This window comes from Electrona antarctica, assembly GCF_951216825.1.
Source record: "Electrona antarctica genome assembly, chromosome: 6".
Taxonomy (NCBI): domain Eukaryota; kingdom Metazoa; phylum Chordata; class Actinopteri; order Myctophiformes; family Myctophidae; genus Electrona; species Electrona antarctica.
This window is the reverse complement of record NC_136811.1, coordinates 19,163,448-19,179,451: the sequence shown is the minus strand read 5'-3', so window position 1 is coordinate 19,179,451 and position 16,004 is coordinate 19,163,448. Positions and strand designations below refer to the sequence as shown.

At 42.7% G+C, this 16,004-nt stretch overlaps 1 protein-coding gene across 5 annotated transcripts in view; it reads right to left on the bottom strand.

The window, feature by feature from the left end:
• The window catches only part of LOC306924497 (receptor-type tyrosine-protein phosphatase U), a 207,357-nt gene that overhangs the window by 12,701 nt on the left and 178,652 nt on the right, over positions 1–16,004 (bottom strand). For all 5 annotated transcript variants that reach the window (XM_079503017.1, XM_079503018.1, XM_079503019.1 and 2 more), the window contains 5 exons: positions 10,801–10,917; positions 5,697–5,851; positions 5,278–5,413; positions 3,929–4,078; positions 936–1,250 (listed from right to left, as the gene is read on the bottom strand). In XM_079503017.1, the coding sequence (XP_079359143.1) occupies positions 936–1,250; positions 3,929–4,078; positions 5,278–5,413; positions 5,697–5,851; positions 10,801–10,917 (873 nt within the window). The remainder of the gene's footprint in view (positions 1–935; positions 1,251–3,928; positions 4,079–5,277; positions 5,414–5,696; positions 5,852–10,800; positions 10,918–16,004) is intronic.

Here is a 16,004-nt window from a genome sequence, read left to right as displayed (position 1 = left end):
GGGCCAGTTGCATAAGTAGTTACAGCCTTAGTAAACCAGACATGAATTCCATGCACCTTACCAGAGCACATTTCAATTCAGGCTATTTGTTTTAACGAATATCAAGTTAAGCTCAGAGGGACAGACACAGACTGTATAGCTTCCCAGGTGAGAATAATTTGATGTTAGGCCAGAAAAGGCATACATGTATAGCTCCAGAGGCCAGCATGTTCTGAGCCTTTGATGTATGTAAATCTGGCCCTGAAATGTTCCTAGAAACTCCAAACACTGACACCAGGGGAGAGATTTACCCAGACACCTCAACAAATTCTGCTGCTGAGCCAATCAGATGAAGCTATGGCACACTGGTCAGCTGATTATGTTTTGTAATGTTTTGTTAGTACAGTAACATGCCACTGCTTGTACCCATATGAGTGAGTGACAAACAAACCTTGATTCTCCTGGTGTAAACTGGGGATGGTGTTATCTAGCAACACCTCACAGTCACATGATCAGAGCAGTACAATGTGAGGTGAAAGAACTTCAACCAAGCATACAGTACATCCACATCCAGAGATGAAGCAAAGGCAGGACATTACAGGAGAAGATAAACATTCTGACACACTGACTGAGAGAACCTATATGACGCCAGACAATCCCACCAGTTTTAAATACTGTATTCCTACTGTTAAGACTGTGGAAGACTGCATTTAAGCATTATCCCCTACACATGTGGAATTGTGTTTTAAAGCTGGATAATTTAATTAATTTTGATCTGTTCCAAAAAATTATAATTGAATAATGCTTTGAAATCTGTCTGTATCTGATGTCTGTCATCTTTTGATTTTTTTGTTGCCGTTTGGTATTCTTGGATTCAGGGAGTCAAGAGAGTTTGCTTTGAATTATCCTTCCCTGACTAAATGAAGGTGCAATGTAATCACAACAAGAGAGCTCACCCAGGCTGAGTTGGACTGGTTGAGTTGGTTCAACATGACCACCGAGGTGCAGCCGTAGTCAAACACCAGCCTCCAGAAGTCGGACGTGGTGCCGGGGAGCGGGTGAGGCGTCACGATGAAGGCGGCGGGCCGGTGGAAGCTGTCGGTGAGCGCCGCGTTGATGTAGTTGTTGCTCTCGCCTTCGGTGGTGACCAGGAAGGCCAGCGCGCGGTCGGGAGGCAACACGTCCATGCTGCGGTTCTTCTCCCGGTTCCTGGGCAGCAGCGCGATGCTGCACTCTTCAACGTCCAGGTGAGGCGTCACCGAGTTCAGAGTCTGGGTTAAATGAGAGAAAAAAAGAACTAAAGTAAAAGTGGGTGAGGAGGAGGAAGACAAGAGGAGAGAGGACGAGGAGAGAGGAGGGTGAGGACAACATCTGTAGGCGTTTAAATACGTAAATACTGCCCCCCCTGAGCACTCATCATGACCATCTGAGCTGCCTTTAGCTGGCTGAGGCTGAAACTGAATTTCCCTGTGGGATTAACAAGATCTAAACATAATATGTTCAATATCACTGATAGTCACGCGTCAGGAGAACAAAGTGGTGAATTGCGCTGCTGACGTTAAACCAAAACCAAAACACTGTAAAATTCAATGCCCAGGTTTATGTTTTGAAGAACAGCAATTTCATCCATCCCACGACAGCCGTTTCTGGGACGTCATTGAGTTGAAACGGTGCTGATTGGCCGTAGCCGCGGTATCAGATTTTCAACCGAGGCTAACACCGCCATAGACAGAGTCACAAGACCCTGAATCGCAAGAGCATATTTGTTATATTCAGTGGCTGGAGGAGCCACAAACAAAGTGTTTTTTGCTAAGCCTTAATTAGATTAGACAATACCAAAATAATATTTGGATCTGTTAATAATCTGCAGCATCAATAATAGATGTAGGAATTACAGATCTGTGTGTCTGGAGAAGGACACCAGAGCAGTGCAGCCGAGATGTGTTCAGCAGCGCTAATATCAGAGGGGTGAGTTTACAAAGATCAAAGAAGCACACGTGACCTCTGTCTTTATGAAGAACAAACAGTCTGTAATCAGAGAAGCTTTCTTTCTCCCGAGACTGAGCAATACAGTAATGAATCTGGCATAATTCATATGGGGCATAAAATGGGGACATAATATGGAATTAAAATTCCACTGTTACTTTGAAATGCTAAACCCTGGATCAATGTGGCTGATGGTGACTTCATGTCGGACCTCAGCTGGATTTCTACTCTCCCAGTCAGCAAGGAATAAAGTGTTGAGACTGCATTCCCATAAACCAAGACAATCACACTATGGAGGGTGAGAGGAATAGCATTGCCCATGCACACACGCATGTGCACACACACACACGCATGTGCACACACACACACACGCATGTGCACACACACACGCATGTGCACACACACACACACACACACATGTGCGCACACACACACGCATGTGCACACACACACACACGCATGTACACACACACACACACACGCATGTGCACACACACGCATGTGCACACACACACACACGCATGTGCACACACACACGCATGTGCACACACACACACGCATGTGCACACACACGCATGTGCACACACACACGCATGTGCACACACACGCATGTGCACACACACACGCATGTGCACACACACACACACACACACACACACACACACACACACACACACACACACACACACACACACACACACACACACACACACACACACACACACACACACACACACACACACACACACACGTCCCATTCTGAATTATCAAGGGAAATCCATGTGCCAATAAGTATTTCATCCGCCAGAGAAGTGGTATTATTGAGTTTCTATCATTCAATATAAACATAAGACTCCCCAGAGGATTGTTTTGAAGAAGGAAATATGCAATATGTGAATATATTCTCCAAAGTGCACATAATGAAGCACCATTATTGTATAAAGTAGGATGCCTCTGGTTATGTGATGGCATCAACCCACTCCATTCCCTCTGTGCAACACATTAAATACATCCATAGAGTAAACTATACTGTATGTAAAACATCTACATCCATACTATTCAACAGTATTCCCTATATGCTTTACATTTTTGGCCTATTGCGACAGCACGTCGCATTTACTATGAAAACGTGCATTTCCTGTTGATCTGTCACGCCCCCATATATGGTCATGCCTCGTGACATCACGTGACATCATCAGGGATCTCCATATATGGGCATATATGTAGTCGCGACGTAGACGACATCACCAGGGGCCCTACCCCATATATGGGAATGTCAATATATGGCCATATCACGCCTCTATGTATGGTCACACCTCGTAACATCACACCTCCATATATGGTCACGCCTCGTAACATCACACCTCCATATACTGTATGGTCACGCCTCATAACATCACACGCTCCATATGTCATTCGACATCATCAAACCCGAAATTAAGGCCTGGCCCTAGCTGGGCCCTCATCAAACCCTGTACACTCAAGACACTGCCCCTGCTGCCACTCTTAGATCTCCAGATATGGAGCTGACCTGTTTTGACATTCCACATGTTGATCTGACATCATCAAACCCTGTACACTCAAGCCACGCTCCATATATGGCCAGACCTCATTAAACCCTGTACACTCAAGAGACTGTCCCCGCTGGCACCCTTAGATCTCCATATGTAGCTGACCTGTTCTGACATTCCATATGTTGATCTGACCTCATCAAACCCTGTACACTCAAGACACGCTCCATATATGGCCAGTACAGAATTCATTCCATATGTTGATCTGACCCCCCATGCCAAAGCACCAGCGCTCGCCCAGCAGTCTGCCGTCACCCAGGCGGATGCGTTCACGCGACCTTGCCCTCAGGCGTCTCACTGGTAGATATAGATATAGTTATAGTGTTATAGATGAATTGTGCATGTGTTAGTGTTACAGATATGTTGCATATATGTATTTAATGTGTTCTGACCTGGAACTCTTCTCGTAGCTGGGATGAGTTGCTCTGGGAGTCCACACGCAGCATGTCCTTGTAGGTGAGGGCGAACTCGTTGACCAGGATGGACGTCTCTCCACACAGACAGGCCTCCAGGATGGCATCATGGATGAAGATGTACTGCTCCTGCAGGTCATCAACAACAGCACAGTGAACATGGAGAGGAAATTAACTGAGTGTCTTACTCTGTGTACAGCCAGAGTTATACTCTGTAGTCCAACAGTATCGCTTCCACCACCTCTGTAAAACTGTGAGCACTGCAAACAGAATGGAAGACAGATACATAAAACAGGAGACAGATGAGAAGGGCAGACAGGAAGCAAAAAACTAACACTAGGTACAGTACATAATATCAATGAATAATCAAGGTGAAGAACGGTGGAGAATGTAAAGTGGTGGAACGCTGCATAACCTTAATGTTTATATTGTATCAAAGGGCTGGATAGAATAAATAACGGCAGCAACACATTTATTAATTAGAGCAACCCTGTACATAACTACACATGAAATAAACAGCTCAGTCAACATTGAATTAACATAAGGGATAGATTATGCATATTATCTACACATCTAAAAAGGAACACACGTTCCAGTGCAACACTTTTAAAGCACAATGTGAATCTTAACTCAGCACCCATTGTGATGACCTATACATTAAACTCAGAGGAGGGGGGGGGGTTCATCATTTTACAAACACTGGGAGAAAGAAAGGAACAAAAGAGCAAATTCCGTCAGAACTTTTCCCCAGAGGAACGTCTTTGCGTTGCTGAGTTATGGCCCGTGGTATTTTGCATGAGTTGGTGTATTCACATTCATGGCGCCGAGTTCATCCTTATTTATCTTTTCTTGTCTTTAGCCTCGTGTTTGACTTTGTACATAATCTCGCTGCAGGGAAAATATCATTGCCTCCTGTATGAACTTACCTTTGGATCCCTGAGAGTCAATATACAGTCAATACGAGCAGCTGAATGTACCTCTGTGTGGATCATGTTGATGTGAATAGACTCTATAGCAGCTGAATGTACCTCTGTGTGGATCATGTTGATGTGAATAGACTCTATAGCAGCTGAATGTACCTCTGTGTGGATCATGTTGATGTGAATAGACTCTATAGCAGCTGAATGTACCTCTGTGTGGATCATGTTGATGTTGTGAATAGACTCTGAATGTACCTCTGTCTGGATCATGTTGATGTGAATAGACTCTATAGCAGCTGAATGTACCTCTGTGTGGATCATGTTGATGTGAATAGACTCTATAGCAGCTGAATGTACCTCTGTGTGGATCATGTTGATGTGAATAGACTGTATAGCAGCTGAATGTACCTCTGTCTGGATCATGTTGATGCGTCGTGAGCACAGAGTTTTCACACAGTTGTAAATGTCCACCACGCCTTCACATTCAGCCATGTCCAACATGACGTCCAGCACGATGTAACAACCGGTACGACCTGCCCCCACACTGACACACAGACAGACACACACACACTCCATTACAAGCTATGAAACAACACAACTCGAGTAACTCAGGTTCTGTAGTCAAAGTGTTAACCTGCGTTTACTTTTATTCTCTATTGTTGATGCTTCTTGTTTTGTTTTACCTTTTATTGCTGTACACAACAGTACTTTTTATTTTGCTTACTTTTTACCTGTAACTTTGTAACCTTAACTGCTGTGCCGCGTCATTGCGACTGAATTTCCCCCACGGGATAATAAAGGTATCTATCTATCTATGAGCTGCTAACCTGCAGTGAACGACCACAGGGCCAGCATCGGGAGGCGTAGAGGCTTTGACTCTCCGTATAAAGGCCAGCAGGCCTGTGGCGTGAAAGGGCACCCCGTGCTCTGGCCACGATGTGAAGTGGAACTGACGCACTTCGTGCTTGGCTGAGTAGCCTCTCTGTCAAAACACACAAAGACAACAGGAATTAGCATTACGATAAGATAAGATCATTATTTGTCACTGTATGAGACATACAATTACATTGTGTTTAGTGCATAAGAAAAAGGAAAAAGAAAGAAAGAAACACTGATGGGGCAACTTCATGGCATAAACTGTAAATATAAACAGTAGCAGTAATAATAGCGTTTTCTCTCAGTCAGTTGATTCTTCATATCCGAGTGTAACGCCGGCCGGGATGACATGTTTATTTTTCATACACAGTTCTTATATGAGGCGGTCTAAAATCTCTCTCTATGGAAAAACTACATGAACCTGTGTATTTGCGCCCTCTACCGATATTGACGTCAGACTTCGGTGCTCTATACCTACCCTAGGGGACACAGGGAGAACATGCAAACTTCACACAGAAAGGCCATTTCGCCAACTCCACCTAGGGCAGGGGTTCTCAACGTTTTTGGCCGGGGACCCCCGGAAATGCTTTGGCAATGTCTCGGGACCCCGGCCCCGCCCCCTCCCGACCCCCAATATAAATTGACTGCTACAATAACCTTAAACCATTTTGGGCGGGAACCCCTTTTGGTGTTTTAAGCATTGTTATAATTTAGCTATTGAAAAATAGCAGATCTACAAGCTCATAGCGCGCCACCGAGTGGCACGCTATGAGCTTGTAGGTCTGCTATTTTTGAAAAATCGTGAAAATAAAATTTTAAAAAAAATCTTTTTTTTTTTTTTTTTGAAAATAATTTGGGGACCCTCTAAAAAGATTTGGCGACCCCCCGAGGGGTCGCGACCCACGGGTTGAGAACCCCTGACCTAGGGTATGGGCGCTGATGACACGGAGGAGAGAATACGCCCCCAGTGTCCCCGGCGGAAATCGAACCCGGGACCATCTATTTGTGAGGCGACAACGCTACCGACGCCACCGTGCCCTGAGTAAGTAATTCTTGAGAAAGTTTCTCATCACTTTGTGATAAGTCGCTATTAAGTCATTATTTTGAGAAGTTTCACAATATAATGACTTAAAGGTGTTCTTGTTTGTTCATCAGATTGATGGAAAGAGGATTCCAATCAATATGCTTTTGGATGAATAGTAGATATTTGATTCCCCAGGCAGCAGACCCAGCTTCAAATCCAGGTGTTTACAAAGACAGTCATTTAACACTCAGTGTAAATTAAATGTCAAAATAAAGTGCATGCAAAGTAAAGATTTGAGGAAGAGATAAATCAAAAACTAAAGTTAGGAAGAGGGGTGAAAACAAACTGTCAGCATCTGCCATATTTCTGCTGATTTAAATAACCAGCAGCATGCACCCAGTGAGAGCAGCTGTGATGGAATGATGATAATAGAGTGTTTGTGGCACTGTCACTACAGAGTGACTCTGAGCCATTTCACAGAACAGCAGCATGAAGGAGCCCTTTGGGAGACTACAGGATGGGGGCACTGGGAACAAACCAGTAGCACTGGAGCAGCTGCTCACTGTTAGCTCTCTGCTACATTGGAGAAAATATGGAGGAATTTTTAAGCAGCTACTCATGCTAATTCCTCTCAATGAGATCATGTTTATCCTGAGAGGCCGATATTCCCATCGATAATGAGTCCTGTGATTTAAACCCCCTACCCATGTAACACAAAAATATGTCAGTATTTTATATTTTGAACAGTTTTTATTTGTATTTCTATGACAGTTTGTTTTTCTCCTTCTCTTGTGGTTTTGCAAATTCCTGTCTGAATTTTTTCAGGGGTAGGTAACAAAATTAATAAAAGAAGGGTAGGGGTAAATTAGGTTTTCAGGGGATGACATTTTTCTTTTGTGGTATGAAAAAACAATGCAGGCACAAATAATTATTTTGATATTATTTTCAGGGGATGACATTAGGGGATAGCAGCGAGCACCTGCAGGGTCACGCAACCCCACAACTAGGCAAACAATGCCAGCTAACCAGCGGCCGCGCACAGTTCCTATTAATTAGCCTGATGAGGAGGCCGTTGCGTTGCTACGGACCAAATGAAAAAAGATATTTCACACATTACATAGAATTTAGAATTTTAAATTGACAGAATTGACAGACTTGTGGCTTACTTAAATGCTGAGTAGTGCTTCGCTGCTTTACCTGGCCGCAGGAAGACCGGCTGGGTAGACCCCGACAGTGACATACAGTATATTAAAATGACGGATTTATTTTCGGTGTCATTTTCTATTTTATGAGCTGAGTCTGGTGTGACTCCAAAGCATTGCAAAGCACAGCTTTGAGGAAATGACTGGGAACTGGGAAAAAAACAACAACTATTAATGCTAAACTCGTGGCCACGAGTTCAAAGTCGCTCGAGCAAGTTCTAAATATAGCATTAAAAAATAACATTACTCTTTTAAAAAATGTCATCTTGACTGTACTTGTATAAGATGTCATCTGGAGCCAGCCTCTGTTGGACATATGTTTTGGGGATGCACTTCCTTGAACCCGTTTTGGAATAGTATTTTTGATGCTTTCTCAACCATTTGTCATATACCAATTGCGCCCCAACCCGATAACTGCTATATTTGGAGTTCCCAACGACGATGCACCAATTACCTCTCCCCAAGCCAATTTCATAGCTTTTTCTTCACTCATAGCGAGGAGACTTATTCTCCGCAATTGGAAATCTGATAAACCTCCAACATTCACAAGTTGGGTCAAGGATGTTCTATCCTTTATACCATTGGAGAAGCTCAGATACAACAGGTACAAATCTCGCCAGAAATTTGTAAAGGCTTGGTCCCCTTTCATTGAATTCACCCTTTCACTATCTTTTGATGCTGTATCCTAGCTGTTATAAGTGTTTTCCTACATGTAATTTTTCTGTTTCCCTTGATTTCTAGAAACGATGTACACTCTTAACTCTTTCAAAGTTTTTCATTTTTGCTTGTCATGTTTTATAGTGATAATTGGATGTGTGGTAACCTATTTTCCTTTATCAATTGTACTACTGTCTGGTTAGAGTCTGGTTGGTTCACTGTGTAGCCCCTTAATCTAGTAAAAGGCAATTTTTTATTGTTTTTATTTTATTATTTATTATTTTATTCATTTATTATTTATATCCTTTATTACCTGTTTTTTTATTATCGTGGTTTATGGTTTTATTATTGTTGCTTTTGTTGTCTTCTTTTGTGATGGAACCGGGGAGGGTGGGGTATATGTGGGGTTGTTTGTCTACCAAAATTGAAAATCCTATAAATAAAGTATAAAAAAAAAAAAAATGTCATCCCCTGAAAAGTAATATTTCACACCCCCATCTTTTTTTGTTTGTTCATACCACAAAACAAAAATGTAATCCCCTGAAAACCTAATTTCACCCCCTGTTTTTTTTCCTACCCCTGAAAAAAATCTACCCACTATGTCTCCTAGGGGGCTCTGTAGATGGTACATGGTAGAGACGTGACATTTTAACCAGTGATCGGAAGTTATGGCATTCTAATTAAAGGTCAAAACTTTCACAAAGTCATAACTCCCATGCTGTGAGACAGATTCTTATGAAACCTGCCACAAAGACATCCATATATCCTCACTCTACAATAACTACTAAAGTCCGTCTGACTAGATTCTCTACCACTCTCTCTGTCCTTGCTGCTGCAGTGCAGGTAAAGCTGCTAGACATCTTAACCCATTTAGACCTGAGGACGCATGTGTGTCATATTATAGCTTTAAACCCATTTTTTTGGTGTTTTAACTAAGCATTATGTTATACTTTAGCTATTGAAAAATAGCAGATCTACAAGCTCATAGCGCGCCACCGAGTGGCGCGCTATGAACTTGTAGGTCTGCTATTTTTTTTAAATCGTGAAAATGCGGCACAAATCTTTGAATATATATTCTTTCAGAGCGAACGTTTTTTTTATTTCGACGTCAGGCCTGAATGGGTTAATGGAGGCAGCTGGTAACCACCCGCTGTGTGTAAGTGGCTACCGTACTGCGAGGGCTCCACCTGCTGTATGTTGTCTCATTATTGAGTGCTAGTGCTGCAGAACCCCTGGACTAAAAGACAAAGTGAAGTCAAGTATTGCCTTCTGTATTGCAATTGATCATATGGAGCCATTGGATCATTGCCAATGTAATGCTATTTTGTCTGGCACAGCCACAATTGCCACACTGAAGTAACGGTGCTCAAATGTTATTCTCAATTAGGCTACGGGTAGAAATTGGACTATTCGTGAACAAGAAGGGAGGCCAGTGTCAGAGATGACCCAGACAGTCTGATGATCTTGGATTTTTGGAGGCTAAAACAGAGCACTTAACCCCCGTATGGCCACCCTAATTAAATTGCAAGGTCAGGCAGGAAGAAAATGGCCCTCAACTTTAACGTTTGACACCCTGAGACCTAATTGTTACAAGGTTCGTCTGATTTAAAGCTTGTTAATATCTTATTTCGTTCCGAATATATTGATCATTGAACTTCAAAAGTGGTATAGCTCAGCAAATAAATGGACCAAAGAAAACAACGTTTGTTCGATCATCATAAAACCTGTATATTTTGGAAACCGTCAAAGGTCTAGACTAGAGCCCTGTGCTGAACTGTTTTATTCCTAATCCTCTGCTCCGGCAAAGTTTTCAACTTCCCCAACCAGCAGCTTATTTTTCACCACCTGCAGCAAAGTGTAATATGTTCATTGGAACCCAAATACAAGCACTTGGGTTGCATTATTAGCATTAGATAATACTGCTGATTAATAATAGATTCCTATTTAGATAACCTGTCTCTTATATCATTTTGAAATAATGCTCTCCCCCTCAGCGAGACTTTCAATTAGGATGTCACAAATTGACAGTCTCGTGCCGACAGAGTACGTGTCTAACTGGGCAGTGTGTGCTGTGCTCTCTATATGCATCAATACAATTATACACCAAACAGCAAAAAGGATTTCACTCCAAAATGTTCTATTGAATAGTTGGGGAGATTGGGGTTGACTTACCCTCTCCAAGGCAAAGGTACGGACTGTATATTCAGCCAGCGTCTCCGTCTTCAGTAGAGTAATCTGGATGTCACCGTACATCTCACTGTCATCTGGCCAGTATTTACAGCATTTCACCTGTTTAGACAAAGTATTACAGAACATTCTAACCATGCTGTAAATTACCCACTGAATGAAAAGGTTTAGTCGTCATAATAGTGTGAAGTAAGATCAACATAAAATCATAACAAATGACATGTGTACAGTTAAAACACATTGCGGGGGTTTGGCTCTGGCTAGCTTCTCTACTCCGTGTACACCCACAACTGTGTGGCTTTGTTCCGTGTACACCCACAACTGTGTGGCTTTGTTCCGTGTACACCCACAACTGTGTGGCTTTGTTCAGCTCCAACCAAGTGGTCAAGTTTGCAAACGACACCACAGTCATAGGTTTGATCACGAGCGATGACGAAACAGCCTACAGGGGAACCTGACACAATGGTGCCAGGAGAACAACCTGGCTCTCAGCGTTGACAAAACTAAAGTGATAATCTTTGACTAGGAGGCCTCCTAGAGATCACTCTCCCATCCAGATCGGGGGCGCTGCAGTACAGAGGGTCAGACAGTTCAAATTCCTGGGGGTGCATATCACCGAGGACCTCACCTGGGCAGTGCAAACAGAGCGGGTGGTGAAGAATGAACAACAACGCCTCTTTTTTCTCCGAAAACCGAAGACGGCTAGCATGGGTCAAAACGTTGTAAGAGCCTTCTACATTAGGCACCACAGAGAGCATCCTGACTGGCTGCTTCACGGCTTGGTATGGCAGCACAAACCTATACTGCAAGGCCGAATACATGAGCGGATGTGATATCCCCCATCCAAGCCCTGTACGATGAACGCTGTGTCTGCAAAGCTTGAAGGATTCAAGCCATTCCAACCGCAGACTGCTTGAGATGCTGCCGCATGTAAAACGGTTTCGCAGTCTCAAAGCTACTGGAAATAGACTGCAAAAAAGCTTCTTTCCCCTAACAAACAGATACATTAACCAACTGATAAGAACCAAAGCGAACCAGGGCAAAGGAAAATGCTAGCCCCCCCCCCCCCCCCATCCTTTTCTTGCACTATTATGCCTGAACTGCAACTTCCTAAATCTGTTTAGTTGTTTACTGTGAAGTTGTTTCTAAAAAGTTCAGCTAACTTTGCTACACATGCTGTGTACATGCTGCACATGTACACACAATGATACGCTTTATTCTATGTTTGCTCATTTTGCACTCTATTGGCCTCACCTTTTTCTTTGCCGTTATCATCTATGCTGCTGCATTGTCATAATGCCAAACAAAAACATGTTTTACTCTTATGTACCTGTACACAAGATGTAACAAAAAAGTACAACCTTGAACCTTGTTATTTAAGGCTTTGATGGACAGGGGGACAAAGGAGTGCTTAAAGCAATTTGGCTTGCACAGAATTCATGAAAAAAGGTGTTACTGCATGCCATTGTAATTCTGATTTAAAAGGCACTTTCACAAAAGTAAACACATGAAACGATTGTACAGAAAACAGCCTTTGAAAGTGCTTCATCTTCTGGTGGAAAGCACACGTCAGAACAGCTGAAACAGATCTGAGAGCAGTGGAAAATGCTGTTGGAGGGGCAGCAAAACAACAAGCTGCCCTGCTGGTGATTTTTCATCCCAGAGGGCAAAGTAAAGCAAAGTACAACAGTCCCATAATGACATGGAGAACAGGAGCGCTGCAATGTGTTCCACTCACCTCACACACAAAGCACCTGGTGTTTTTCATTCAGGGGAAAGGTTCTTTATTAAAGTCCAGCTCCTATATGTTTTGTTTGTTCAGAAAGGTTGTGCTGTTGGGATGGTGGTCCTAATTGGATACAGGGCTGGTGTGAGTAAAATGGTGTCATTTTAACCATCCACCTGGATAATGTGTTTCTCTAGGGGGAAGATGACGACGGGACAGCTACGTTTGAATGATAGGCTTGTTTATGCATGTGACAGATAATGACTATAGTCAGGCTGTCTGTGTGGTCATAACATGTGGTATAAATGCTCTGTGTCGGGGCGCTGATGGCCTAGTGGTCAAGGTACAGTCCATACCACTTATAGGCTCTAATGCCCTGACAGCGAGTAGCAGGTTCCATCCCCGAGCCCGGCAACCTTTCCTGCGTGTCACTCCCCGTTTCTCTCCCTGTTTCATCTCACTCTCCACTATAGTATCCGAATAAGTATGAAGTGAGTGGTACTGTACTGTACAGTACTGTACTGTACTGTACTGTACTGTACTGTACTGTACTGTACTGTACTGTACTGTACTGTACTGTACTGTACTGTACTGTACTGTACTGTAGAAGCCCTCCTCCCTGGCCTGTGTGTGTATGTGTGTTAGGCTGTGCAACAGTGACACTTGGTGGTGAACAAACGCTATAACGCTATTTCCGTGCTCGGACAGACCCAGGGACCCAGGGACAGACCCAGGGACACACATAGCTGTCTATAGGAGTGGTTGCACCACTCAAAAAAAGAAATGCTCTGTGTAGCTGCAGTGTAGCTGCTATTACAGCCATTGTAATCACAACATGATAAACACGTATTTAGGCAAAGGTAATTTGTAAAAAACATTTGTGGCAATAGTGAAGCTAATGACAGTGATAATCTATTTATAATGTATTATTGTCTCCACCAGGCCGAAGGCATGGGGAGAGAGTATGTTTTGCACTCCGTCCGTGTGTCCGTCCTTCCTTCCGTCCGTCTGTGAACAGCTAATCTCCGGCACCGTTAACCCGGTCGATGCCAAACTTTGCACACACACTCCCTGGATGCCAACGATGAACCTCTGCCCCACATTTTCCAGAACGGCCTGTTATAGCGCCACCATGAGGCAGCTTTTCACATTTGTTACCTAAAACTGCACCGATCTGCGTGAAACGTTGCATGCACACTCCCCAGAGGCCGAGGACAAACCTTTGACCTGCATTTTCCGCATCTGCCTTTTATAGCGCCACCAGGAGGCCGACTTTTGTAAAACACATTTTTTGATATTACTCCTCCAGATTCTGTTCAAAAATCTCACAAATCATTACACAGTATCTCTATGGTCATGTGCTCAAGTTTGATCTGTCCCATATTTCATATTCCATCCTAATTGGTTATAATTGGCTTTCACAGTTTGCAAGATTGCCCCGTTTTGAACAAAAGCCTCAAATCATGAACGCAGCATGCAATTTACGTGAAATCTTTCACACATTTTCTTACTAGGCTGAGGAATATATCCCACCCTTTTCACATTGGCCTGTTATAGCGCCACCAACAGGTTGATTTTTGCAAAACACATTTTTGGAACAAAATGCCTCAAATCATCCAATTGCCAACAAAGGCGTATGAAGAAATGGCAAACGGTACACATGATCTCTGTAGTCATGTGATCAAGACGAGTCTGTTGGATTTCTCAGATTGTACACTGATTGGCTAAGATTGCCTTCCAAAGTTTTCAGGAGTGGCCCGTTTTGTACACAATGCTGCACATGTCCTGCTCATCCAGAATTCTATCCTTAGAGATGCTATGAGTGATCTGGCTCTGCATTTCCTCAACAAAATGAAGAAAATTGTTGCAAAAACAAATTAAAAAAAACATCCTCCTAAACATTTTGCCAAACATCACACACACTCCTATCCTCCTGGTGGAGACCTGTGCCCGGAAGGGCACTTTTTCTAGTTAAATGTGTTATGAGTATGACACATTACACTGGACATACTGTAATATTTGTAATGCTTAGCATAAGTGTAGTACATAATACTTATTGCTCATTGTATTCATAAACTCATTACAATATACAGTATTTAGGAAGTGCTTCCAAATTCCTTTCATAACAGGTGCTACCTGTGTATGAAAGTCATGTATTGTAAGTTGTAAGAATTATAATTACACAATGATTGCTACTTCTCCAATAGATAATATAGGCCTAAGAGTCCCCCCAGGATTCCGCATAGAAAACGTCTTGATTCTGCAGAGAACAATCCTGATTCTGCATCTAAAAACACCCTAAAATTACCAGTTATCAAGCAAAACGTAGTAAAGTCAAATCCTTTATGAAATAGATGGGTCATAATAATCGGATATTCAAATAATCCTTTTTGAGGCTAAAAATAAAATATTAAATATATATTATTATAATTTGTATTCTTTATTATTTTCATATGTTCTGTTGCAAAGGCTGTATGTATTGTCATCCAAACCCTGCCCATATTTATTTTAGAGGATCATCTAGTATGGGTGTAATACAGTATACTGTATATTCCCTTCTGCATTAGCATTGTCAGGAGTCAGGACACACATTATGAAGATTCACTTTTAGAAAGACTATTTAAAATGAGGGACATGACTGTCAGTCAAACTAGTCCCCCCAGGGCCCTGTGAAGTCCTACGAGGTCTCCTCACCATGTACAAATCATTGTAATATAATATTATAGTGGTAATAACAAATATAATTTGACAGGTTTTACTGCCACTCCGCCACCGCCCAGCCGGCAACTGGCAGCTCGTGGAATCCTGGGGGGTCCAACTAATGTAATGCTTCAAATGGAGCATAAATATAACACTAATAGTAAGTGTGTTGCTAAGTTGCTGTACTCTATCTCACCCAGCTCTGAAGTGTAATACTGTATGCAGTAAGATATGATATCGTCGCTCTCAGGAGGAAACCACCGAACCCCACAAGTATTAAAAAGCGCTTCGGACAAAACCTCTTTACTCCATTGGACCCTCAAACTGTCTGCTGAAGATGCTAGCTTCTTCAGCTGTACTGTACTGTACTGTACTGTACTGTACTGTACTGTACTGTACTGTACTGTACTGTACTGTACTGTACTGTACTGTACTGTACTGTACTGTACTGTACTGTACTGTACTGTACTGTAGAAGCCCTCCTCCCTGGCCTGTGTGTGTCTGTGCAACAGTGACACTTGGTGAACAAACGCTATAACACTATTTCCGTGCTCGGACAGACCCAGGGACACACATAGCTGTCTATAGGAGTGGTTGCACCACTCAAAAATAAATGCTCTGTGTAGCTGCAGTGTAGCTGCTATTACAGCCATTATGTAATCACAACATGATAAACACGTATTTAGGCAAAGGTAATGTGTAAAAAACATTCTGTGGCAATAGTGAATAGTGAAGCCTCTCCCCATTTCATGCAAGTAATTGA